The sequence below is a fragment of the Vespula vulgaris genome, chromosome 14, assembly GCF_905475345.1.
Source record: "Vespula vulgaris chromosome 14, iyVesVulg1.1, whole genome shotgun sequence".
Classification (NCBI taxonomy): domain Eukaryota; kingdom Metazoa; phylum Arthropoda; class Insecta; order Hymenoptera; family Vespidae; genus Vespula; species Vespula vulgaris.
In genome coordinates, this window is record NC_066599.1 from 221,342 (window position 1) to 247,816 (window position 26,475).

The 26,475-nt window shown below is 29.0% G+C and overlaps 5 protein-coding genes and 1 long non-coding RNA gene across 19 annotated transcripts; 3 read left to right on the plus strand and 3 right to left on the minus strand.

Annotated features, from left to right (window-relative positions):
- The first annotated feature begins 604 nt into the window (after nucleotides 1-604).
- Nucleotides 605-3,869, plus strand: LOC127068871 (motile sperm domain-containing protein 2-like). Its single transcript, XM_051005233.1, has 10 exons — nucleotides 605-794; nucleotides 939-1,168; nucleotides 1,458-1,604; nucleotides 1,797-1,974; nucleotides 2,088-2,457; nucleotides 2,554-2,629; nucleotides 2,748-2,854; nucleotides 2,942-3,142; nucleotides 3,208-3,345; nucleotides 3,421-3,869. The coding sequence occupies exons 2-10, from the start codon at nucleotides 1,087-1,089 to the stop codon at nucleotides 3,586-3,588; spliced, it is 1,467 nt and encodes a 488-aa protein (XP_050861190.1). The 5' UTR covers nucleotides 605-794; nucleotides 939-1,086; the 3' UTR covers nucleotides 3,589-3,869.
- Nucleotides 3,272-4,866, minus strand: LOC127068889 (uncharacterized). The gene is made up of 2 exons (XR_007783249.1): nucleotides 4,718-4,866; nucleotides 3,272-4,432 (listed from the first exon to the last, which is right to left on the minus strand). It is a non-coding gene; the product is annotated as an uncharacterized LOC127068889 (long non-coding RNA).
- LOC127068865 (transcriptional repressor CTCFL) lies at nucleotides 4,427-10,163 on the plus strand. Of its 9 annotated transcripts, none has more exons than XM_051005200.1 (13): nucleotides 4,427-4,795; nucleotides 6,283-6,452; nucleotides 6,539-6,762; nucleotides 6,845-7,209; nucleotides 7,302-7,471; nucleotides 7,553-7,689; nucleotides 7,785-7,935; nucleotides 8,126-8,267; nucleotides 8,408-8,680; nucleotides 8,775-8,911; nucleotides 9,185-9,327; nucleotides 9,411-9,653; nucleotides 9,799-10,163. In XM_051005200.1, exons 2-13 carry the CDS (start codon nucleotides 6,320-6,322, stop codon nucleotides 9,856-9,858), a joined length of 2,178 nt encoding a protein of 725 aa, XP_050861157.1. In that variant the 5' UTR covers nucleotides 4,427-4,795; nucleotides 6,283-6,319; the 3' UTR covers nucleotides 9,859-10,163. The 9 variants fall into 9 exon arrangements, with proteins under 9 accessions (XP_050861157.1, XP_050861161.1, XP_050861163.1 ...); XM_051005204.1 differs by having other exon boundaries at nucleotides 9,414-9,653; XM_051005206.1 differs by having other exon boundaries at nucleotides 9,209-9,327.
- Nucleotides 10,164-10,310: 147 nt separating this feature from the next.
- LOC127068879 (charged multivesicular body protein 2a) lies at nucleotides 10,311-14,586 on the minus strand. 3 transcript variants are annotated; one of them, XM_051005246.1, is made up of 6 exons: nucleotides 14,422-14,586; nucleotides 13,645-13,830; nucleotides 13,409-13,578; nucleotides 13,137-13,312; nucleotides 12,919-13,053; nucleotides 10,311-12,779 (listed from the first exon to the last, which is right to left on the minus strand). In XM_051005246.1, the coding sequence occupies exons 3-6, from the start codon at nucleotides 13,574-13,576 to the stop codon at nucleotides 12,575-12,577; spliced, it is 684 nt and encodes a 227-aa protein (XP_050861203.1). In that variant the 5' UTR covers nucleotides 13,577-13,578; nucleotides 13,645-13,830; nucleotides 14,422-14,586; the 3' UTR covers nucleotides 10,311-12,574. The 3 variants fall into 3 exon arrangements, with proteins under 3 accessions (XP_050861203.1, XP_050861204.1, XP_050861205.1); XM_051005247.1 differs by having other exon boundaries at nucleotides 14,361-14,574; XM_051005248.1 differs by lacking the exon at nucleotides 14,422-14,586 and adding an exon at nucleotides 14,021-14,326.
- Nucleotides 14,587-14,823: 237 nt separating this feature from the next.
- LOC127068859 (mucin-17-like) lies at nucleotides 14,824-24,360 on the plus strand. The gene is made up of 5 exons (XM_051005184.1): nucleotides 14,824-15,328; nucleotides 16,028-16,149; nucleotides 16,264-16,416; nucleotides 16,500-16,879; nucleotides 17,010-24,360. Exons 1-5 carry the CDS (start codon nucleotides 15,306-15,308, stop codon nucleotides 20,736-20,738), a joined length of 4,407 nt encoding a protein of 1,468 aa, XP_050861141.1. The 5' UTR covers nucleotides 14,824-15,305; the 3' UTR covers nucleotides 20,739-24,360.
- A 523-nt stretch (nucleotides 24,361-24,883) lies between these two features.
- LOC127068881 (COMM domain-containing protein 3) lies at nucleotides 24,884-26,144 on the minus strand. 4 transcript variants are annotated; one of them, XM_051005252.1, is made up of 4 exons: nucleotides 26,020-26,144; nucleotides 25,730-25,942; nucleotides 25,362-25,639; nucleotides 24,904-25,252 (listed from the first exon to the last, which is right to left on the minus strand). In XM_051005252.1, the coding sequence occupies exons 2-4, from the start codon at nucleotides 25,860-25,862 to the stop codon at nucleotides 25,082-25,084; spliced, it is 582 nt and encodes a 193-aa protein (XP_050861209.1). In that variant the 5' UTR covers nucleotides 25,863-25,942; nucleotides 26,020-26,144; the 3' UTR covers nucleotides 24,904-25,081. The 4 variants fall into 4 exon arrangements, with proteins under 4 accessions (XP_050861210.1, XP_050861209.1, XP_050861208.1 ...); XM_051005251.1 differs by having other exon boundaries at nucleotides 26,035-26,137; XM_051005253.1 differs by having other exon boundaries at nucleotides 24,884-25,252; nucleotides 25,362-25,555; nucleotides 25,730-26,111.
- Between the last annotated feature and the right edge of the window lie 331 nt (nucleotides 26,145-26,475).

Consider the following 26,475-nt stretch of genomic DNA (forward strand, 5'->3'; position numbering starts at 1 on the left):
GTGTCGATTATCTAAGAGTATCTTTAATATCTTTGCTAGAAATATATTCATTGCTTACACTTCTAACAACTGTTCTACTGGAGTAACAACTCTGCATTTATGACAACGACATTGCGCAGAAGCAAAAATGATAGTGTGAGGCACAATTTCCATTAAGCTACCAATATAAATAGCAAAAAAAGAATAGTGCAAAGTATTATGATACCTAATGATAGTGTATATTTGAAAATAGTAGAATTTATGAGCGATATCAATTTGTACCTAAGACTAAATTATTATTAAATTGTTATTAATTTTTCTTATCTTAATTCGTTCGCATTACCAATGAAAACGGCAATCAATGAATGTGAACGGTACTGAGCCCTGTTTCTACTTCTTGTATGTGTGTATATGTGTATATATATATATATATACTTCTGTGTTTAAAAATCTATTGGATCTTGGATGAAAATAAATCTGAATAATTATATCGATTACTTCTATCTATAACATTTTTTAATTTAATTCAATTTAATTAAAAACATAGTTAAAGTGGCGCACTCTACTAAAGAACTAAAGACTTCTCATTGGTCAATCAAAATGTGAGACGCCATAAGAAAGTACAATAAATATTTCATTCGATGTTACTATGCAATACGAACTCGCAATTGGATGCGTAGGTTATCGTAACTAATCAGAATATTTGTTTACGATAGAAATTACACGTGTGATCTTTAATGATAATTAAAGAGTCGGCATTCTTGGTGAAAGGATAGGACAGTTATTAATTCGATATGCTATCTCATTTCAAACCGGTTTGTTGGATATATTAACTTTATGTCTCATGCAACAGATTAGTAATGGATATCGAATATCATTTGATTCGCTTTTTTTAGTAATTTTGCAATCTTATTTTATACGATTGACATTTAATATATGTAATATTTATATTTCACCAGTTTTAATAAAAGTAATACTACGAGGACAACGGATATGTACAATTTATAACTAGAAGATTCGACGTATGAATGAATAATTAATTATTTCCTCATCGTCATAATTTAAAGCCGGTCAAAGTGTAATCTTACAGTATCGGTTTAATCAAAGATGGAAACGCGTGCTGAACTTATTGTTGAGATTCGCGAAAAATTCTTTAAAAAATTGGAAGAAGAAGGACCATCTGATCCTAGTATGTATATCAAATTGCTTTCATTTATAGACAAATAATTTGTATACTTTTTTATTATGTCTATCGCGCGCGCGCACGTAAGTGTGTGTGTGCGTGCGCGTATGTTAGGTAATCCTAATTTATAACAATAATTGATTGTAAGTGTGCACCAGTAAATAACAAATCAAAATATTGCAAGAAGTAATCTTTTTGCAATGAATGTCCTATTATCATCATAACAGTTTATTTTAGCACCAGTTAATGCACATTGTGTATAATAGTTATATGTGTTAATTTTTATACATTATAGGAGGTTTTCATCCGGCAGATATTGATAGAATAAAATATAATGATGACTGGTTGAAGAGATTCTTAGAACATAACGAAAATGATCTACAAGAATCTTTATCTATGCTTTGGGAATCTTGTACTTGGAGAAGAAAAGTTGGTGCAAATGGTAAGTATTATATATTTAACTTAAATTTATTCAATTCCTTGAATTACTTGGTTAATTCAAATAATATAGTTATAATATTTTTATAAGAGTCTTTTAAAAGTAATTTCATATATGTAATCAAAATTATTATAACAAATAATCAAATAATAATGTAATAACTTATCAATATTATCTTCTGATATCAACATCTAGATATTTCAGAGGATAATGTCAAAAAAGACTATCTAGAAGAAGGAGTGATTTTTAGTTATGGTAAAGATAAAGATGGCAAAACTCTTTTTATTGTTAGATCTAAACTGCATGTTAAGGGAGCAAAGGACTTTGGAGAACTTCAGAGATGCATCATTTATTGGTTTGAAAGATTAGAAAGGTAAATTTATTTTATCTTTTATTAATAAAAGTTATTAATTTTTTAAATATAAATATACAATAATTATAACTTATAATTAAATGCATTTATCAATCTATTATATACATTTACAGGGAAGGAAATGGAAATCAAATATCAATTTTTTTTGATATGGCAGAGACTGGCCTTTCAAATATGGATATGGAACTCACAAAGTACTTGATTGGTTTATTCAAATCTTATTATCCAAATTTCCTAAATTATATCATAATATTTGAAATGCCATGGGTATTAAACGCAGCTTTTAAGATAATTAAATCATGGTTACCTGCTAAAGCAATACCAAAGATAAAATTTGTTAATAAATCTAATTTAAAAGATTTTGTGGATCCAAATGATATACTTAAATATTGGGGCGGTACGAATGATTATACCTTTACTTTTGTTTCGGAAGAACGAACAAGTACAGAAAATGCAATAAATAACAAACTTGATAACAAAAAGGTATGTATTTTTTATTCAAATATATTGAACAGTATAATTTTATAATTTTTAATTTGTCTTTATTATTTATTTAATTTTGTCAAATTACACGTGCAGGTACATTTCGTTGAAAGTTCTCCATTAACGGAACAACCCCCTAGTGGATTTGGAGATCAAGTAAGTGAAGAACAATGTAAGTACATATGATTTATAGATGTAGACAATTACAGTAATAAAATTTATATACAATAAGATTATATTGTATTGTAATAAAAAGAAATTTATTTTATTTTTTAACTTACTTTTTCCAGTGCTCTTAATTGAACCAGAAGCAGTTACGTTCAACAAAGAAGGAAATGAAATCGTTGGCAGAATTATATTAAAAAATGTCACAACTGATAAGCCTTTATCTTACAAAGTACAGTTAAATATTTTTTTATTATTTCCAACGATTTATCGTGTATATTAATTATTTATAATTTAAAAAATGTTTTATATATTTTAGATTAAAACTACGTCACCACAGAAATTTAGGGTAAGACCAAGTTCAGGTATTATATCTCCTTCCGAACGGTGCAGCGTTACAGTCGTTTTTCAACCAGGATACAATCTGCGTGGTCTCTCAAATAACGATAGATTTCTGGTAATGTGTCTTCCTGTTAAAAATGCTGCTGCAACCGCACAAGAATTAACGACAATATGGAAGGTACGCACAAAATGTAGTTGTACATTTTTTATATAACATAAAATATTATGTGTATTCATGTATAGTCCGGCAAACCTGCTGAGCAACACAGATTAAGATGTTGTGATGGTGCAAATGAGAACAATGAAGTACAGAAAACATATTCTATATTATCATCTGGTTCCATAGAAGAGAATCGTACAATAGACACACTTTGTTCTAAGGTATATGGAATAAAAATTAATTCATTATCATTATGGATATGTATTTCAAATTGTATATTACATGCAATATTTTAGGTAATTCATTTGGAAGAAAATTGCAACAAATTATACAAAGAATTAAAATATCTGCAAATATTTTCTATAATATTGACAGTCTTAATGGCAATTGCAGTTATATATATCTTAAGAAGCGATATACAAAATGCTGATCTTGAAAACTGCCATATTCATCGTGGTATATAAAATACGTTAAAGTATGAAATCTAGTCTAAAATGTATGAGACCATTTCTTGATATGGTTTTTATAAAATTCAAGCATTTAGGCATGGATACATTTTGCTAAAAATCGTTATTCTTATTAGATTACTATAAAAGAAAAAGAAAAAGGAAAAAAAAGAAAGAAGAAGTGATCATTGTTATAGAATTATATTTATCTCAAATTTTGACTATGTCCGATACGTTTACTTTTCCCATTTCATATTTTTTGACATTAACCAATAAATATTGTGAGCTTTGTTATAAAATTCATCCTAATATTATCTTCCCAAAATATCACAGCTAAGCTATTTTTGTAAATTTTATATAACTTTGATTATATTTTGTAAATTTTACATTATATATACATTGTAAAATGGTAGCATTCAAAATGAATTATATGTAGATGTACAAATATTTAGCCACGATTACCGCATTTGTTTTTTCAAATGTAAACTGATAACTAACTCATTTTTTTACCTCTATTCGAAAATCCTGGAATATTTCCGATTCAAAACAATACGTTCCATTTCATCGATAATTTATATTTATTTATGTAACATGTTATAATTTGCATCGAGGTAAAGTCATTAACTGTCTTAAAAACGTTACACTATTATAAATAATATCTGTACAATATCTATGATTTTTATAAGCGAGATCAAATTTTAAAACTTCCCGCCCAAAAGAACGTTCAAAAACGTATCGTTACGACACTGCAAATGAATCTACAATAACCTAATACGTGCCCTCCCTGCAATGCTCACTTCTTCCCGCTCTTTCTTCGTGGCGTCATTTTTCATTCGGCGATTACACGTTGATCTCGTCACATCTAAAACGTTGTTAAAGGTTCAATCGCGTTTCGATATTCAAAGCGCATATTCAACGAATTTTTTTAATCGAAAGAATTCGTTGGATAAGAGGATAGCAATTCAGGCGATTGCGTCCCATAGAACGAAAGGTGATTTGGAAATGTTTCGATGCCCGGAAATAGTCGAACCGGTGACGATGGTAACATTGGTAGTGGTGATGGTGGCAGCAGTCGCCCGGTGTAAACACGACGAGTGACGCGTACCACCGCGCAGCTGCCAACGCGCAGCATTTGAACCTTCCTTACCACTTTGTAGTTCGATCAGCCATATTGCCCTCTGGATCTTACACAACGCCCTCACACGAACGACCGCGAGTTTACGAGGTAAGCGAATATTTCGATATTTCAGCTATCGTGGATGTCCACGCTTCGCGTGCTCGACGAGTTCATTTATTCGTACGTTCGAACGTTCAAGATTACGCTCGTAAGTGACGACGTTCACCGATAACGAAAGAAACGCGGGAAATGGGTAAGTTGTGCCAAGCGCGTAGCAGTACGGAAGGTATTCCTCTCGGTCGCGTCCTCCATATTGATGACAGCGCCGACGGTGATAATTTTCTGAAATTTTTGTCGTTAATGCCCCCTGTGTCCTGAAATCGAAAGCAACCGCGTTGTCTTAAAAGCTCCCCGACAGAATGCGCGACTTCGGGGTCCTCGACGTCGAGAACCGAGAAGCCGCGATCACGAGCTCCCCCCAGGTCCATCCTCGACCGCATTTCTCTACCGATCGCGCGCAACCTTTCCGTCACCGAACCCCTTCGACGCTCCTCCGACCTCTCGATTTCGTCCATGGCGTCCTCTTTCTTCTCTCCCGCACGCGCCCGAGTTATCTTTTATGTTTCCTCGTTGCTACAAATGGAGCGATCCGTCATCGTCGAGGAATTACGATTCCACGACGCACATTTGATCGCCCGACGAAATACATGTTCTCGTCCTTGTAAGAGATACCTTTCGAAATTATTGTTGAACCAGCCCTCTCTCTATCTCTCTCCCCTTCCCTCTCCCTTCCTCCCTCTCGCACCCTCCCTCTCTCCTCTTGCTCTCTTCGCTCTCCTACGCGAATCACCTTCTCCTTTTCTTATCATGATTATTGATTTTCCTTTAATTTTAAAATACTGCTACGATTCGCGTTTTATCGCACCGTCTTATCGGCGTTATTTTCATTCTTTCCCGTGTCTTTTCTTGTTTCCCTTTTACGACGACATAATATAGTCGTTCACATATATCATCGCGGCATTTGTTCTCGTCATGCTTCATGTTCTTCCATTATTTTTTTTCTTGTGATCGATTATTATTTTCCTTTATTTCATAGATGTATGCTTCCCTCAATGCTTTCCTTGCGATCAAACGGGGATGAGGGTCGTGGGATGTAAGGCATAAAAATGATTTCTGGCGCATTTCGTGCAATCTACTTGTAGATTCGTATGATACGAAATCTTCAGTCTTTAGATAAGCCGTTTATTTGTAGTAATTCTAATGAGACAATATAGCATTCCGACTACACAATATACTTTTATCTTATTGATTTTTTTTCTTATTCCGTGTTAAAATCGAATATGCAATTGATATGTTTCAATTTCCTATCTAATTGTATATCTAATACGCAAGATTATCATACGATTAAGAATATTTTACTTAGATATTTTATATTTTACTAGAATTATTATAATATTTATATAAACAGTTGCTAAAATAAGAAATTTTGATTATTCTTATAATAACTCCATCTGTTCTTCTATATATAATTTGAGCTTCTTTATGCTTCCAGTTCACAAGTATGAGTAATAAATATTCGTATACTAATGTTGCAGACTTATAAGAAAACATACCATTGTATAAATTAATGGTATGATCATGACGAGTAACGTTGCAGCGATAAAATTGGAAGAGGGGCAGGAATCTGTAACAGAGATTCAAACCTATCTCGAAACGTTTAATAAAGAAATAGAAGGTGGACAAGAACAACTACAACATGTGCAGTGTTAGTTGATACTACAAAATTATATTTGACGATCGCGAATATGTAAAAAGAATTATGTAGATATATGTATATGTTTGTGATTATAGTGCAACAAGTAGAAGGATTATCAGGTGGAGAAGAAGGTGGTACTTACTTTGTCGATCAATCAGGTCAATATTATTATCAGGCTAATAGCGATGAAACCCCTGTAATGACACAAGTACAAATTCAAGAAGTTGAAGAAAGCGATGTTCACCAAGAGGGTGAGGTAACTCAAGAAGAGCAATATCATGAGATAGAAGAATTAGAAAATGTTGATGGAGATGAGGATGTAAGAAATTTATTGTACTTTTACTTTCATATTTATTTTATAAGCATATATATATATTTTTTCTTTCTTTCTATATCTTTAGGGTCAAGTATCAAATAATGGGAATAATCAAGTTGTAATTAATTCTGGGGATGCATATCAGACTGTTACTATAGTACCATCCGACACAAATCCTGGTGAAGTGAGTTATGTTTTGATTGTACAACAACCAGAATCTGAGGACAAAGAAAGTAGACCTGCCGAAGTTGAAGCCGGAGAAGTAGAGGAGGCAGAAGGTGAACAGGATTTAACTGTTTATGATTTTGAAGATAATGAGGATAATGAAGCTCCTGTAGAATCAGAAGCAGAAGATGATAAAACCAAAATAATTAAGTTTCTTCCAAAGAAATCTCAAACCGTAACTCAAGCACATATGTGTAATTACTGTAATTACACCAGTCCAAAACGGTACGTTAAAAAAAAAAAAAAAACTCGTTCAGTTCAAATTATATAAACATAAAATGATTTATTTAAAATTGTAAACATGATTTAATATATAGGTACTTGCTGTCACGACATATGAAATCTCATTCAGAAGAAAGACCACATAAGTGTAGTGTTTGTGAAAGGGGATTTAAAACTTTGGCTTCCCTTCAAAATCATGTTAATACGCATACTGGGACCAAACCCCACCATTGCAAATTTTGTGATAGTGCATTCACTACATCTGGTATGTCATGCTTTTTAAATGAATTTTGTATCAGCTTCATTTTCAAGCAAAAAATTGAATATCATAATTTTCTATTTTAAGGTGAACTCGTACGACATGTACGATATAGGCATACTCATGAAAAACCACATAAATGTCAGGAATGTGACTATGCCTCAGTCGAATTATCTAAATTAAAACGACATATAAGATGTCATACAGGAGAACGCCCATATCAGGTATAAGCATAGTTGACAGTAATTTTTCTGCAGTTTCTTTTTTTTCTGTTTCAAAAATTTAATTCTTTTAAAAAAATTTCTTTAATTATTTCTAGTGTCCACATTGTACATATGCAAGTCCAGATACCTTTAAATTAAAACGTCATCTTCGTATACATACAGGTGAAAAACCATATGAGTGTGATTTTTGTCAAGCCAGGTTTACACAATCAAATAGTTTAAAAGCACACAAGTTAATTCATAATGGTAAATACGTGCTGAAATATTTTTTTAGTTTATAATAATATGACTCTTCTTTGATTGATCTAATTTTATATTATTCTTTAATTTTATATTGATTTCATATTATTTCTTAATTTTATATTAATTTTGTATCATTCTCTGTTATTTGTTAACATACTATTCATGTACAGAAGTAACAACATACATTTCGTAGTAGGTGACAAACCTGTTTTTCAATGCGAGTTATGTCCCGCAACTTGCGGAAGGAAAACTGATCTTAGAATTCATGTGCAGAAATTGCATACCTCGGACAAACCATTAAAATGTAAAAGATGTGGAAAAACATTCCCCGACAGGTAAGTAATAAAATTTTGCTTTTCTTTTTGTTCTTTTTTTTTCTTTTTTTTTTTAACTATTTGCTATTTGATTATAATAAATAAAAAATTAATATAGAAATTCAGCAATCACACCCAGAAATTTTATTTTTGTGTTGTAGGTATAGCTATAAGTTACATAGTAAAACACATGAAGGAGAAAAATGTTACAAATGTGACCTTTGTCCATATGCATCAATTTCCGCACGTCATTTAGAAAGTCATATGCTGATCCATACAGATCAGAAGCCATATCAATGTGATCATTGTTTTCAGTCATTTAGACAAAAGCAGTTGCTCAAACGTCATTGTAATCTTTATCATAATCCATCTTATGTTCCTCCACCGCCACAAGAAAAAACTCATCAGTGTCCTGAATGTGAAAGACCTTTTAGGTATGTTTTTTTGAGAGATATAATTTTTTTTGTATTTATATTTTACATTATACAAGCAGAGGAAAGAGAATTATACAATTATTTATTTTATCAGACACAAAGGAAATCTTATTCGACACATGGCCGTTCATGATCCAGAATCATCTTTGCAAGAGAAACAACAAGCCCTTAAGATTGGTCGACAAAAGAAAATTCAAATTATCGATGGTCAACGAGTTGAAGTCATGACAGGTATGATAATTTGCATCAGGTTTGAATTTATTTCGTATTAAATTATTTATGAGCATATACATAATTTCATGATTATAAAATAACGCCTAATTTAGACATGTACAATGATATTAGTTTTTTTAAAATAATGAAAAATTCTATGAAATTTTATATAAATATGAAGGATTATAATGAATATATTATGTATGTGTTCATTATTTTACAAGGACGCTTACGATATGATGTAGATACACATCATTGACTAATATCCACGGGCATATGTTGTGATAACAGGTGATTTAGCTTCTAAACTTAAAGGTTATGAAGATGAAGAGGAAGAAGATGAAGATGATATGATGGCAGTAGAAGGAAGTGATGGACAACAGTATGTTGTATTAGAAGTAATTCAATTAGCTGACAATCAAGGCACTGATCAGGTGGATAGCTTTTATATTTTAGCTATTATCAATACGAGTATTATTACATAATAAAACATACATTTATACATTTATGTTTGTAGCAGATGGCTGTGGTAGCTAGTGAAGACGGAGATTTGGTGATGCAAGATCCCTTGAGTCAAGAAAATAGTATGGTAGGTGCAACTGGAGAAGATGGCTGTGAGGTTGAAGAAGATGAAAGTGATATGCACGAATTAAAAATTGAATCAGTGACATCGTGTACCACAAACAAATCTTCGTCTCAAAATACACAAAGTGATCCAAAATTACAAAAAGAAATGGAAACATGTTTTGGTTTTGATGAAGTAAGTAAATTCTATTACAGAGGATGTTTTACAATGCTTTAAAGATGTATGACATATTAAAAAAAAGCAACATTATTATTGTCATCATCATCATTATCATTAAATATTAGTTTAAACTATAAAGCTATGTTGTTTTCTGTTTTAGGAAGAAGAGGAAGAAGAAGAAGGAAGCAGTAATATAAATATTTTACAAACTATTTCGTAATAAGAGGAAGAACAGAATGATGTACCTTTTTAATAGTCTAATCGTTCTCCTTTTGCACAGTGTCACAGTGATGTATTGAATGCAGAAACTGCAAGTTAAATATGTATTATCATTTTGAAACACTATACCGAGTTCCAAAAAAAAACTGTTTTGGAGCTACTGTGGTCCACATACGACATATGTATGGTACAAGAATCTTCTTTTGCCACTAGTGCATTAGATACATGTAATAATTTATGAAAATATTGTAGTTTTGTGGTTTAGCAGAATATCATGAAAATGTACAATTATAATAATGTAAAATATTTTATTGTCAATGAGATTTACTAACTCCTTTAAAATTTAAAATGACATTAACGAATTAAGAACGGCGTGTGTCAATAATATGAAGAATTATACTAGTAATTCTAGTTTAGCACAATATTTTTAAACAAGTTATTTAAGACTTCAAGACAATATCACCATACTCTCAATAGGAAGGCAGAATTGATTATTGTCAACTGTCATCAAATAGCTTATATCAAGAAGAGTCGTGTGATGTTATTTTGTAAATAATGCTTATTGTCACATTGTTTCACAAACAAATATAAGTATTAGAATAAGTAGTATAAAATATGAATGAAGTGCTTGAGCTTTGTCTATATAGGCAGGCTGAATGATTAATGTGAGCATGTTCTTGAAGTATGAGAGATGTAGTGAAGAATTATAACATTTTGGAAGTATAAATAGTAGTTGATATTCCTTGGTTAACCTGGAAGATATTGAGTTAATATATTGGATGTATCCTGTTTGGTAATATCGTAAAATCAGTACTGTCTAATGAGTTGAGTATCTGTATTAATGATGATTATAATAGGGCATAGGTGAACCATCACTTTTATTGCAAATATATAAAAAACAATTTCTTTCTTATAAACACAATATTTTCCTAATGATAAAATAATAATCCTTAGTTGATATTGTGTAATCTCTGTTTATAATTGATATAAGGTCTGATGAATGATAGTAACTTCAAATGTATAGAAAATATAGTAATGAAACAAATGAATTTACTATATCTTATTAATTCATAATGCAGTAAGGATTCTTAGCAAATATGAGATATCTGTGGTGTATCATTTAATTTTGTTGTTCTATATTACTACACTTAGACAATACAGTATCTATAACAAATAGAAACACAATACCATCTGAGGATTAAATTATATTAGCAATAAATAATGGTATTTTTTTCATGTCAGTTTTAACAATTACGTTATTTGTATATTCTCAATTAACTGTTTGTTTTGCTTCTATCTCACCTTATATTATATTACATTAAGTAGGAAAAATTATATATAGGTATTACTTCCAGGTTAACTTGGCAGAGTAGGTTTATAAAATACACCGTACATGTTTTTTTTTTTTTTATTCTAAGAATTATCTTAACATATATTTATGTTTGGACGACATAAGCCCTACCATTTGATATTTATAATGCTGTTCATCGTGTTTTAGATTTGTCATCAATATTTCTTTCATATAATTTATGTTTATGATTATGCATCGATTACTACTATATTATTTTGATGTAAACAAATTTTGTCTTATGAAAGTAATTGGATAAAGTGCGAATCTTTACTCGTTTAAAAAATACGATATTGTAGTTCGTTGTACGTATATTGTTGCCCATAACTTGCTTTATTCGTACCTCCGAGGTAAGATATACGAAAAATGTAAAAAGTATGTATAATTTTTTTTACACACGAACTGTACAATTGTAATCTAGTAACGGATCATCACTTTTATGCTGTTCAATATTATGCACTTTCTTACATTATTCCAAAGAAACGCAGTGTAGCATTTTCTCTATAATAAACGTTATGACGTCGATAATATTTTAGTCAATTTATTTAACGTTTTTGAATTAAATCTTTTAGATTTATTGCACAATATATTTAAGAACAATTGTAAAAGATATGAACGGTTATTAGAAAATATTTTTCATTGGATATTACATATTTATAGAAGTTCCCAATATTTGTGTTAATATGGGTCTTAAATTAATGAATGAATAATAAATAAAAATGTTTCTTACAAAAGGTATTTGATTTAGAATGGTAAGTAAAAAATAATTAATAAACATTTTTCTCAAAAGTTTCTCAAAAAATACTTTCTTAATTCTTATTACTAAAAATAATAGTTTGTGCAAGAATATGAAATACAAAAAAGTATTTGTTCCATATATAACACATTTTGAATTTTATCATAATTTCTATCATTAAGTTTCATTTGCACGAATAATAATATTTATTTAGAAGATTCATTTTTCTCATTTAATAGATATTATTATATCTCTTATTATAAAGAAATAAATCTTATTATTATAAAAGAAATTTTCTATTTTTAACTCCTCCCCCTCCCAAGCAATTTTATTAATTTTATTAGAATCATTTAAGATAGTGTATCTTTTATTATATATTAAACATTACTTTTTGGTCTTGAGGCCACAGTGTTTCTACAGATAATCATATAGAAATAACATTGTTTTTATGTAAAATATATCAAATTACTAAAGAGCTTTTGAAAAAGTGTAATCTTTCTAAACAAATATAAACTTGAAATATACATAAGCATAACTTGAACAAGCATCAAATATATTCTATTGTAATATTTAAAAATAATTTTGTGAATCTTAAAATAATTTTATATATAAATATTAATTATCTTTCCCTTTTTATTCACGACGAAGATTTTCAAGTCTTGCTTGTAGATCAGCATCAGCATCTGCAAGATTTCCTCCGTCGTCATTTCCTGCAGTAGCTGCAACTGGTTTTTTTGATCCTGCTATACTTAAAGAACCAGAAGCTTGAGGAAGGCCAGACAATTGATCTGTTAATTGTAAACCCAATTCATCTAGCACTTGGGATACAACAGCATCGCTGTAACCATAAATAAGTAGATAATACATACCCATTTTATTTTGAACAATATTAATTTACAGGGTTATGTTAAACTTATTTTTATAGTAATAAGATCATTTCTAGTAAATAAGAACAGAATATCTAAATTTGATATTACCTTTCTTCCTCATCTCCTTCATCTTCCATTGCATCGTCTATAGCATCATTCATTATTTCTTCCTTCATGTCCATTATTTCAGATTGCTTTTCAAATTCTTGTAAAATTTTTTGTATTTGAGGTAAATTTAATTGTCTGTAAGTAAATTATAATAATTTCAAAAATAGTCTTTTTTAGAATATATAATTTATATAACCACAATAGGAATATGTTAGTACTTATTCATATTCTGCATTGCTTTCGTAACACCTTTCATTGCTTGAGCCATAGTGTTTTGAGAACGTAATGTCTGAATTTTTAAAGAAACTGCCTGTATATTTGCTTTCATTAACATAAACTTCTTTACATATCGTCTAGTCCTAACAAGATCCTTGGCCATGATTTTGACAGCATCCTATGAACATTAAATTTAATAATAATATAACAGTGATAAATGTTTATCTTAACTTTACGAAAACATAGCTTTTAAAAACTTTTATAATATTTATACCATCTGTCCATCTTTTGCAAGTTTTTTTATATCTACTATAATTTTCTTTTCTTGCTGTTCCATTCTCATTCTTTCTCTGTCAAGATCACGCATTGCTTTATTTAATGCTCGTTGATTTTTCCTGAGCATTTCTTCAGGAGTTATACGTTTTCCAAACAACCACTCCATACCTAATAAAATATATTATAAAACAAAATATACATTGACAAATAATATTATAAATATCTTATACATACTTATATATTTTTTTAGAATTCTATATAATCCTTGATTTTTGTATTTGACTAGAATAATTCACCAAACTGCATAGGAGTTATACATATAGCAATTCTATAGAAAAACTTGCTATATGTTATAATAAAAATATAAAAGTTGCCAAGTTATAGAAGAGTAAATAAATGCAATATGCCCATGGATTTGTCCTATAAATATATAATATATAATAAATTAATTTTTTCATATTCAATACTTAACTTTAAATGACATTACAATTTTGTTATTAGTACTTTTAAATTACTTTTTTAATTTATTTACTTACAAAATGCATCACGCATCATATGTCATTATCTTATGATTTTTTATATATATATATATACTTATGCAGTTAATTACCATGCAACAGAATGAAATTATCCAAACAGGCAATTAGTTTTGATGATTGGTTCACCAATGAAATATTTATGGATGAAAATAGGACTAACAGGTAATAATGATTATTAATCTACTAGCATAATAAAGTTGTGAAACGATTTTGGATCTTTTCTATTGAATGAAAATTATGGTATAATATCCAAATTTGTCAATACTCTTCACGATGATAAAAAATTATATTGACATGTAAATATATGACAAAAAGGTAAAATAAGCGGAAAATTTGATGTACGATTTGACAATCATAACCGCCAGGAAACTAGTGAGCATATGAAATTCACTGTAATATCCTTTTTCTTACGTTTTCCAATATATTTGGATCATTACGTTTTTTTTTTTATATTAACATATGTTACACTTACTATAAAATAGTGTTCTTGTAAAGACTGTCATTAAAGAACACAATACAGTTAACAACTTTATCTTTAAATCGGTAAGTATAGCAGTGTTCTCTTTAAAGGATGAACACATACCATAATGACGCATATCTCAAAGTGGCAGATAGTAGAAACATAAGTTATATATTAGTATTTAATATAATTAAATTCTCTAAACTATAAAAGTGAGTTTCTTAAAATTTATTAACCAATGATAAAATAAGATCCTACGCGTACTTGCCTGTAATAACCAATCTACGAACACTTATATAAATCGTAATCGTGAATTGATAATTTTTATAACAATGTTTCTTAAAATTACCAATGAAATCGTAAGCATTGCTTGCATTTTTATCGCTCATGAAAAATCGCCATAAAATGGCCACAACCGAAGAGAAATTTTTTTACGCGTTTATTAAGATTTCGATTAATCGTCATAAAATTCCTTTGCTCTCATCGATTACAAGATGCAAAATTATATTTTACATTTAAAGAAAAGAATACACTTCTATCGTAATAATGAAATGTCGACAGCCATTTTTAAGTTTCGACTAAATTGGACAATAACTGCGATGTTTTTAGAAATGTCATTTACATGATTGTTTATCCGCCATTTTGTTTTACTGCCGTACGCGCAGTTTTTAGTGGCATTGTGGCTTGCTTTAATATGAATTTATGTCATTGAACTTGATCGAATTGGGTTTTGCGCCCTTATATTTACAAATCTTGCAAAAGAACGTGCTCTCTGAATAATGTGAAAATCATATTATTGGGGCGATACCATAATGACAATCCGTGAGAAGGTGCCCCGTCTTTTGACCCAGCTTTCCTGACTTTTGAGGCCAAATGGCGATTACCAAATAAAACGGATGATTTTCGCCCCATTTGTCAAGTAAGTTTAGAACAAATATTACTGGTTAATATAAAAATCTAAGAAATTGTGTCTATTGAATCCGTACAAATGTTTCTCTACATGAGCGACCTCAAAGATAATTTGAATCGTGATACTTTATATCGACACAGCTATTGGCTTAAATTAAAACGTAGTCTGTGTTAGACTAGATTTCTCCAAAACATTGTAAGATCTTTTTCAATATTAGACAAACTTACAATCATAATTGTCTGTAATATTACAATTATTATGTTTATGAAAATATTATGTAGGCTATGTCTAACATTATTGACACTTTTGTGTTACACCAATATGTAAATCATAACACTTCAGGGACGTTCAGAATTTCATAAGTTACTCTTTAAGTAGGTATTTTATCTTTATGTATGTTATACGTGAAAAATATAATTCTGATATATATTTATATAAGAAAAACTTACATAATTCATTACTTTTTATCATATAATATATTGTTCGACAAAGTTATATTTAGGTTATTATTATTCCTATATTTTATTTCTAAATAAATGTATATGACTTGCAAGAGAATATAAATTGTTATTGTATTTATTGTGGTACCGTTAATATGTTTTTATCAAAAAGAAGTAATATATTATAAATTTGTATTAAAGCAACGTTAAATAATTTTTAATGATTGATTAATAATTATTAATTCCAAAATACTTGTATGCTTTTTAGAATGTCAGGGCAGAGTGGTGGACATAAATTACGTTTGTCCAAACTTAACGAACAACTAACATGTAAATTATGCGGTGGTTACTTCATTGATGCCACCACCATTATTGAATGCTTGCACTCGTGTAAGTGATTTTTTATTAACATATTCCAATAGATTATTTGTTTTATTTAATTATAATTATACATATTTTTTTAAATATAATTATAAATACTTTTGTATTATATATTTGTTTTAGTTTGTAGAAGTTGCATAGTAAAATATTTGGAGAATAACAAATATTGTCCAATTTGCGAAGTGCAGGTCCATAAAAGTAAACCTTTGTTGAATATTAGACCAGATTACACATTGCAGGATATTGTTTATAAACTTGTACCCGGTTGCTATCAAAGTAAGATTATTAATTACTTGCATGGAAATATAAAAAGAATCTATACTTACTTACACATTTATAAATATATTAATATATTTTAGACGAAATGCGATGTAGAAGAGAATTTTATTCGAAGCATGCAGAAGAACGAAGTCAAGTACTGTCTCCTGAAGCACGTGGAGAACCTATAGAATCACACATATATTCACCAGATGAATCTCTCAGTCTTTCATTACAATATTTTAATCCACAGTCAAAAGATACTAGTGATGCAAATATAACCAAGGAAGCAGTTGCAAAGTTGTTACCACGTAGATATCTTCGTTGTCCAGCTGCAGTAACAGTATTTCATTTACAGAAATTAATCAGGGCTAAGTACGGACTCCGTGATGCACATAGAGTCGATATAATGTATAAAGAGGAACCATTGAATGGAAGTTATACATTAATGGATGTCATGTATATTTATCATTGGAGGCGGGTGAGTAATTGTTTGTTGATTATTCAAATTATTTAGATTTTAATTATGTATGTGTGATACAATATGATGATAAATTGAATAAAGATATTGTGTATATATATATATATATATATATATATGTTAATTTCAGAAAGTGCCATTACATCTAAGTTACAGAATATTTGAATCTTCTCCAAAACGAATAAAATTATCAGAGGATAACATTAACTATAAAAAGTCGCTTATTAACACTGGAATAGATTATATAGAAGCAGAAAATCAACAATTGAATCGTGAATGGAAAGAAGTTCAATTAAAAATATCTGAAGCAGGTGTGATGAGTATTACTGATATATCGAATTCAGGATTAAAGAGAAGTACAAGAATAGAAGAAGTGAGAGATCAAGTAGGCCTGGAAGGGATTATATCGACTGTTGAAACTACACATAAAACTGAAACATTGTTGACAAATTTAACTTGTAATAAAACTATCGAAGATACAACGCAGGCTATGCTAGAAAGTGACATGCATGTTATAAAAAGTTCTAATATTTTTTTGAATTTGAAAAACTCTCCATCTACTGCAGCAAGTGACCTTATTTCTGAAACAGATTCGACAAGTTCTTTAAATGCTGCTTGTGCTCCCACTCATAATTCGCAAAGGGTAAACCCCGAGATGAAGACCCTTAAACATACACAAGACATTAGTACAACTGTAAAAACTGTACAAGAAACGGATGATGCTACATTGAATAATAACATACATACTTCACCTTCGCATGCAGAAAAAAGTCCAGTGCATGTTCATAAAACATCAAATCCAGTAGAGGAAAGCAAAAACGAAACAGACCATATTAATACTGTAGATGTAGAAAGTAAAGAATTGCCAGTAATTAATATCAATAATAATATTAGTACAGGCACAAGTGAGAAGTTTCATATGAAAAGTGATGTAAAAACAGTAAACACAGGATCAAAGATTGATGCACTAAGTGCGAAATTACAGTTTCAACCAAAAGTAAGTCATATTAATAATACATATTCAAAGAAAGAGAAAAAAGAAAAGAAGGTGTATTCGCATAGTGACAAAAAATTAGATACAAAACAATCAGAACAAATACCATCTATGGATATGAAGAATTTGCTGGATAATCATAATACAAAAACACGAACAAATACTACAATATCTGTATCGAAAGTGACAACTTCGCAAAATACAATAGTGCAACAAAATCAAACTGGGTCCTCAACGGCACAACATACAAATTCATTAATTTCCTCTTCTGCAATTGCAGTTTCTAATGTGCAAGAAACATCTGAGAAAAATACGTCGACACAGTGTAGTCAAAATGCAGCAGTCACTGTACAACAAGCTTTAAGTTTACTCGACCAAAGGATAAATACTTCAGAACGGTCTTCCATAGAGTCTACTGTAGAAGTAAGTCAACTAACAAACGCGAATGCGAATGTGAAAGTACAACAAGTACAGAATAACAACAACACGTTATTAAATGAAAGCCCTACATGTCTTAATCATAATATAACAACACCCGCAACGAGTCAAACAACTTTAACGTTTCCATATACAGTCCAGGATATAGTGAATACTACGATTTTAAAAAGTCCACAAAAGAGCTCTAATGCTTGTTCCACTCAAAAACTAACGTCTTTACCTGTAAGTAGCGAAAGTATGAATATTTCTTGCACACCATCAGATAATCAACTATGTTCCATACCGCATATAAGTATGCAAGCTCCATCTATGAGTATTTATTCTATATCCACTACATTAAAAAATAGCTATTCTAATGTCACTCAAAGTACAACAACAACAACAATGGCAAGACAAGAATTATCCAAACCTAATTTTGAAATAAGTGGGGTTTATTCAGTGCCACCTTGTCCGGATGCTATACCAATATCGCTAATGAAACCATTTGTACGTAAGCATGAAGTAATAGCAAAGGGCACAAACTTAAACGAAATTTGCGCTAAGATTGGTACATCAGGTTCTAAGATAAATGATATTTGTGCAAAAATTGGAGAGAATTCCAAAGAAAAAAATAAGGCTGAAGGGCGTAATAAATCAGATATTCCAGATTTACTTAAAATAGCAAAGAAAGGAACGGCAATTGTTCCAGAATCAACGGTTAAACACATACCAAATATTCCTAATGTACCAATATTTAGCCCTAATACTAATATACCCACAGAAAGTAAGAATACTCATACCACTGTTAAAGACAATACTAATACGGCTCCAATAACATCGACATCTACATCAGTGCCAATATCCCATGGATCACAAAAGATTTCTTCTCTTAAGAAACAAAATCAATCGGCTGGATATAAAACGTTACGTGATCCACCAAAATCTTGGAATCCTACATTATCAAAAAATAATTATGTTGCAGTTAAAAATCAGACAAAAGAAATGCAAAGTACACAAAGTGCTGTTTCCGAAGGAACAAGTAAACACATTCCATCCAAGCCTGCAAAAATTTTTAAAATGAAAAATATGCCGCGATATTTAGGTAATCCAGCATCAGGTGTGAAACCGATGTATGGTATTACAAACGAGACAAAAGAGAAAGAACAGACAAGCTCAAAAGGCACTAGTTTAAATATGATGAAAATTGATCCCAAAACATTATCACCAATTGTTTCAACTTCCAATTCTCCCATTGTCTCTCCACCACCTTATTCACCTAATGCACGTAGTTATCAGAATACTCCATTTTCAAGAGAGATGTGTAGGAATACAAATTCACCTATATCACCAAGAAATTCACCAGTTAATATGCTTTCAACTAATCCATTTATACCATCCCCTACACCAAATACAAATCCAAGGTTAATATATTCACATTTTCCTCCACCTTTTCCTGATGCAAGTGGATTTCCAAATCCATTGATAAGATCACCTATTGGCATTCCTCCTCCTAGTGCTTTTCATAGTAGTTTACCACCTACTATAAATAAGCTTTATCAGCGTACAAGTTATATACCACAAACAACTGGTTATTCACCTGTGTCACAACCTCCAACAGTGCAAAGAATTCCTCCGAGCACGCACTCGTCATCACCAAAGTCACCAAAAACCTCTTCCCCCAGTATCATATCGACTTCCTTTAATCCAAGCAAAACTGAAAATACGCAAACGTCTGTGACCACATCAGCAGACAATGTTACAGTGCATTTTCCTAAGGGTGTAACGCAACAAGACCACAATGCCTTTAATTTATCTAAAAGTGGAACTTCAAGAAACAGTTCTTCTAATTCCACAAAAACGTGTGGAGTGGATGGATTAGATTCACAGAATTCTAAACAAAATTCTACAGTGACATCTAGTTGCACTTCATTAACAACACAAAGTAAACAGAATATTATGAATAGTGTTATAAAAGTTAAATCTCAACAGATATCAGAAATAAGAAACATAAGTGATTCTATTGAACAAAAGCATCAAGATAGTAATAATCAGATGGATGTGACTCTAAACCAGAAAGAAAGTATTCACTATCCAAACGTGGACTGTAGAAATAATACCGATGCAACTGATATACATAAACAAATGGAAAAACAAGAAACAATTGTAAAAGTTAATGGTGATATTACAGTTGATCATTTTGATAATGCAAATAAAATTAATGAACACATGATAGACAGTAAGAAGATAAAGGAATCTACTAATCAGACTGAAGCAAATGTACCTAAAGAAGAAAATGAAACGACTAAGTGCGTTTCACAAGGTAATGTATCTACTGAGAAAACTAAAAAAATAGAAAATAATGAATCAAAGACCGATGATGTTGGAAAAGTAAATGAACAAGTTCAAACAAACAATTCAGATGTGCAAAAAAATAAAGTTGAGTCATAAGGATAATGCAGGGATTCTGATATTATCAAATAAAATTTGTTAATTAATGTCTATGAACAACCAGATAGAATATAATAATGGAAAGATTATTTCTTAGAAAAAATAAGTTGCAAACTATTTATAGCAAATTTCATGCAATGAGCATTGTGTGTAAATTAGGCAGATTTGATAATGAATTCTATTGAAAGTTTAAATAGAACTGATGCAACTTTATTTAAATAGATGATATAGTAAAATTATGTTGCTTCTTATTCTAACATGTTCCATTTTTCTAATTTTGTAACCATTATGAAAAATAATTTATTCAACAATTATAATGAACATATTGCATGAGTCATTAGTGATTCACGAGGCCTGAACGCGTTAAAAACAGATGATCATTTACTGTAGCTTTACTTTTATTGATAGCAAATACTGTTTATTATAAAAAATCTACCAAGTTGTTCATAGAAATGATTCAATTTAACATCACCACTCATAAGCCATACTTCATTTTACTGTCAATGCTAATGTAGTACAGTAGCATACACTTATTTGTATTATCGAAAGTGTATATTATTTTATAACATATATTTGATTTTTGTTATACTATTAGCCCTGTACAAAAAACGATCAAAATATTGTTTCAGTGTAATTCTATTAATTTTATTATTTTTGATTGTAAGAGATTTCGTAAGATAAACTTCACAATATATACATAATCATTTTACTATGATTATGAAACTTTGATACATTTGCAAAATATATAATGTAGATTATATTTTCAATCTTTGCACAATTTAGATTTTTATAGTTACTATTCAAATTGGAATAAATTTTCATTCATAGTAAAGATTCTAAGATTGTTTAGTCATGGAATGTTAAATTTACTGTTTACAATGCATTCTTAAAATAAAAGTTGAAGCTTGTAAAAGAATTTTGATTAATATGTAACAATGTATGGCTTATATTTTGTTTTGAATATTAGCATATAACTATATTACTTTAGAAAAGATAATGTATAAAGATACACATATAAAATTAAATTATTTTACATAAGTTGGCATTATTAGATAAAAAGAAATGAATAACTTGCTGATAAAATTATGCGAAAGCAGATGCACTTTTTGATGTTGGTGAATTTTTCAAAGTTGCAAATATTTCATATTTAATGGATTGTATTAAAATAATGTAAATTGTAAGTTTGTATGTACATGCTTAGTGCTTTTATTTTCATTATTTCGTTCGTAGTTATAAACACTTACATTAAGAACACTTTAGTATATTACCTGCACAGCACATCAAATTACAATAAACAACATATTGTTTTATTTTGTAATATTCTAAAAATATTATTAATACTATTTTAATTTTTATATGTACAAAAATATAAATTTTAAGAATATTAAACCAAATATATATTTGGCATTTTATGTTGTAGATATAATTCTTATACTTGTCATGTCTATTTATTCAGACATGTACACATATATAAAAAGAAATTAGTATCTTTATTTTCTGTAAAAATATAGTTTAACTTAAAGTAATAATTAAATCAGTTATTATATAACATGTTTATTAAAAATTCTGTGCTGTATAGGTAAGACATTTTTTTCAATTGCTTGAATGATCATTATTTTTGAATATATATCTATCTATAAAACAATAAGCACCTGCTATCGCCATTTGCACAGTAATATAACCTTTGTAAGACGTAAAGGCCTATGTGGCATCTGTATATATTTGTACATAGAGATGAAGGGGACGTGTTAATAATAAAAATAATATTATATATATATATATAAATAATAATAATAATAATGATGAGAATAGTATATATTATTGTTGTTGTTATTATTATTATTATTAATAATATTAATATTATTATTATTATCATCATTATTCTTATTATTATTCTTTTTGTTCACAAATTATCGACCATTTACCTATTCATATATAACAGAGCGTTATTACCGAATAATTATCATGAGCATTACTATCATTTTCATTCTGATTATTATTATTGACGTCGTCTTTATCACCATCATTGTCGTCGTCGTCGCCGCCACCGCCGTCGTCGTCGTCATCGTCATCATCATTATCATCATCATCATCATCATCATCATCATCATCATCATCATCATCATCATCATCATCATCATTATCATCATCGTCATCATCATCATCAACATCAATATCAACATTATTATCATCATCATAACCATCATCATCATCATTAATCACAAAACAGTTATACAAGTGCATACACATAAGTGTATGCATAATAAAGTAGATTTTATAGAAACAACTAAACTTGAATATATTGTTTAATACATGTTACCGTTCTTCAGCCTTGCCTGTTTCTGTATACACTATCTCATTTTATTGCAGACATACAGTAAAAATGGAAGTAAAAATTTATTGATTTTGTTTTTCGTAAATTTATTCATAATTTTTTATAATTTTTCACTAAGGAAGGCAATTTACATAATATTTATGTCATATACAAAAATTATAAATAATGTAGTTGAAGAGATATTTTATTAAAGATCTATGTTATAATGTATTTTGTTTATATTTCAGTACACATTGTTCATGTTGATTTGTTGGTGAATCTACATTATATACCATATATTTGTAACATTTAGTGTGCATTATTTTACACATTGTAGGTATTAGTGACTTTATTAAATGCAAATGATGATTATGACTACCAGTAAAATTCAGGAAGAGTCAAAGATAATGAATAATTGTGAAAAATAGATGATAATGGTATGCGCACAGAAAATTAGACACGATGAGCTCACATATACGCGACTATTAAATAATAAATATAGAAATGTTAGATATACTTGATTAAACTAATATAATGTTATCTAAAGAATGCATTTTTATATCATAGGTTGACAAATTTATGTAATTAACAGCATCGAATATTTTTAAATCAATTTTTCTAAACATGCTACCTTCATAAGAATAAAATATTAACGAACACTTAATTGATTAAATAACATAATTTTATCAAAAATTTATGTACTTCCTGAAAGTATAAATTGATATCAATAGTAATTAATTCTATTTGAAATCTAATGATTAATTATATCATGCAATATGATTATTATTTTATTTTTCTAATTCTATCCTTCAAAAAGATATTTATATGTTGAGAAATGTTTTAAAAATATTCGAAGACTGGCAGATGTAGTGAAATGTCAGAGGCCTTATCATATCTCATATTGAGTAACGGATATGGAACAATAAAAATGATTTGAGAGAAATGTGACAGTTATAACAAGAAAACAAAAACTAGATTGCAATGCTATACTGTGATCTTTATAACATTTTAACACAAAGGGAACTCCATATCGTTATAGAAGGAAGCTTTTCCATGCTTTCATAAAATTTATTACATATAAATTATACTCTTTTACTACCCTCCTCCTTTTTGCAAAAATGGTTGAAGAGATCACATTTATGATAGAATACCAAATTAAATTGGAGGAATGTTAAAAAGAGATGAAAGTGCATGGTGACAAAGTTTACAAATGAAATTTAATAATGGAAGATCACTTTTTTTTAGATCAGGGTTATACCCTGCTTTATTTGTACATATTGTATTATGATTAAAAAGTTATATATTATATGATAGTGGAAAAATATTAATTATTAATATAATTATATATTTAACAAGTAAGAATGTAATGATAGTATTTTTTTTGTCTGACAAAAAAATATCAATTTTTAGAAAAATATTTGGCCAACGGAGAATGATGTATTTTTAATTAGTTATTATATGTATATATATATATATATATATATATATATATATATATATGTATATATATATAAATATATATTAACAAGGATTACATTAATAAAACTTCATGGATTAGAAGATTTTCTTCTTATTCATATGAAAATATAATTAAATGCACCTCTATATATATTTTCTCTGTAATTTATATATTACATCCTTGAACCTCTACTTTAAATACATTATAATATTATAATCTTACTACAGTATTGATAAAAATATTTTAATATATCATTTTTTTATTTTGTTATATAAGACAAAAAGCAGAATATGAAAAACATAGCTAAATAAAAGAGAGATGTATTAAAAAATTAATTTTTTTTTTGTTAACACTAATTAAATGTATGTGACCAATTTTCTGCCATATATGTATACAAATAATTAGCATGTACATTTTTTATAAATTTTCAACTTTATTAATACGATTTCTTTTTTAACAACAGATTGATAAATTATGTAATACAAAATGAATACATTCAAAACAAAAAAATAATTTTTTTTTTGCTAAAATAATTATATATATTTATATATACATAGACAATAATTACTACTAATTACTAGGAATTTTTTCTAGATGCCTTATGGCATCTTTAATTTTGCATAACAACTCCTGTAATTGCTGCAATGTACATGTAAATGTCACATATTTTATTTCTGCATGTTCCTTTGTAGTAAATCGTACGTGGTACTGAAAGGATCCAATAGAACTTTGAAATCCATACTGTAAATTAAAAAATATAGATACTCATTGTTATATTTATTATTTATATCTCAAGTATGTTTATTAACACATAAACGTTAAATAAATAGAATTTAAAACAATAATATACCTTAATAGAATGACTTAAACGCCAATCGGTGTCTACTATATGAGGTAAATTATTTCCAATTAATTGCAATTGCATTTGAATCTCTTGTTTATTATTTGCATAGCTATAACATAGTTTGTCTGTTCTGTGACTAACAATTGATGCGGTATTTAAAAATTTTTCTAAACTTTCCTTATCGACATCATGTCTAGCAGCTTCAACGAAAAGACAACTTAAGTCGACAAAGGCATTTTTGGCAATGTCAAATTTTGAACTGTTGGTTTTGACGCTGTACTGACCTTTTATTTTAATATAAATTTTCACAGTATAATTCAAGTGTATTGTAAAGTACTACTTTTACTTTTAATATAATTTTGTATATATTTTACCTTTCGAGTCTACAGGAGTTTTACCTAAATTAAAAATTACTGCTTCTAAAACCTGCACGAAAATCTCTTCAGATAAAATATTTAAATCTTTGATATTTGTAAGATTATTCATTATTTTCTCCGACAGTTCCATCTTAAGTTTAAATTTAATAACAAACAAGGTTATAAGAGGAATATTTATACTGTTTTATTTGTTAGATTACAATGTATGTCCTGAAATGTAATAGAATTTCACACAGAATTAACTTTATACACGCGTAAATTTAATACTTTTATTGTTTATTAATTACAATCAAGCTACGAACGATTTCAATGGCACTATTAAAATTAACGATATTTTCTAACAATTTAATACGAAGAATCGTTTTTAGAGATGGTGACAGATATGACTTGTTTAACACGACGCTGGTTGACAGAGCTTCCTAAAAGTAGCACTAGGAGGTGCTTCGATCAATTCGAAGTTGCTCGAGAAGGAATTTGCTTTATCGATACTTATCGATTTTCGTTCGTATAGTATGCGACTGTAATAAGCGTGGACGAACGATGAATTAAAAGTGCAATAAGGAAACACTGTTCTCCACTATGCGCCAATTATATCGGTAAATGAACTTTCGTAGGTTATTTATGTGATAAAGATTTTTGTAAGTAATAAAAATAGTAATAGATTAGTCAAAAGCAAGAAAAAACTGTATGGTAGTAGGTTATATTTCTCTGAAGATAAATTAATTAAAAAGTGTTTGTTAATT

Coding starts and splice junctions, on each gene's coding strand:
- LOC127068865 (XM_051005200.1), top strand. CDS start 6,320: ATGATCATGACGAGTAACGTTGCAGCGATAAAATTGGAAGAGGGGCAG. Junction 6,453..6,538: donor ACAACTACAACATGTGCAGT/GTTAGTTGATAC, acceptor TTGTGATTATAG/TGCAACAAGTAGAAGGATTA. Junction 7,936..8,125: donor ACACAAGTTAATTCATAATG/GTAAATACGTGC, acceptor TACATTTCGTAG/TAGGTGACAAACCTGTTTTT.
- LOC127068871 (XM_051005233.1), top strand. CDS start 1,087: ATGGAAACGCGTGCTGAACTTATTGTTGAGATTCGCGAAAAATTCTTT. Junction 1,975..2,087: donor TGGTTTGAAAGATTAGAAAG/GTAAATTTATTT, acceptor ATACATTTACAG/GGAAGGAAATGGAAATCAAA. Junction 3,346..3,420: donor TAGACACACTTTGTTCTAAG/GTATATGGAATA, acceptor GCAATATTTTAG/GTAATTCATTTGGAAGAAAA.
- LOC127068881 (XM_051005252.1), bottom strand. CDS start 25,862: ATGGAACTGTCGGAGAAAATAATGAATAATCTTACAAATATCAAAGAT. Junction 25,640..25,729: donor AACTCCTGTAGACTCGAAAG/GTAAAATATATA, acceptor TTAAAATAAAAG/GTCAGTACAGCGTCAAAACC. Junction 25,253..25,361: donor GTTTAAGTCATTCTATTAAG/GTATATTATTGT, acceptor TTTAATTTACAG/TATGGATTTCAAAGTTCTAT.
- LOC127068879 (XM_051005246.1), bottom strand. CDS start 13,576: ATGGAGTGGTTGTTTGGAAAACGTATAACTCCTGAAGAAATGCTCAGG. Junction 13,054..13,136: donor GCAATGCAGAATATGAATAA/GTACTAACATAT, acceptor ATTTACTTACAG/ACAATTAAATTTACCTCAAA. Junction 12,780..12,918: donor GAAGGAGATGAGGAAGAAAG/GTAATATCAAAT, acceptor TTATGGTTACAG/CGATGCTGTTGTATCCCAAG.
- LOC127068859 (XM_051005184.1), top strand. CDS start 15,306: ATGATTTTCGCCCCATTTGTCAA. Junction 16,150..16,263: donor TATTGAATGCTTGCACTCGT/GTAAGTGATTTT, acceptor TATTTGTTTTAG/TTTGTAGAAGTTGCATAGTA. Junction 16,880..17,009: donor ATATTTATCATTGGAGGCGG/GTGAGTAATTGT, acceptor TGTTAATTTCAG/AAAGTGCCATTACATCTAAG.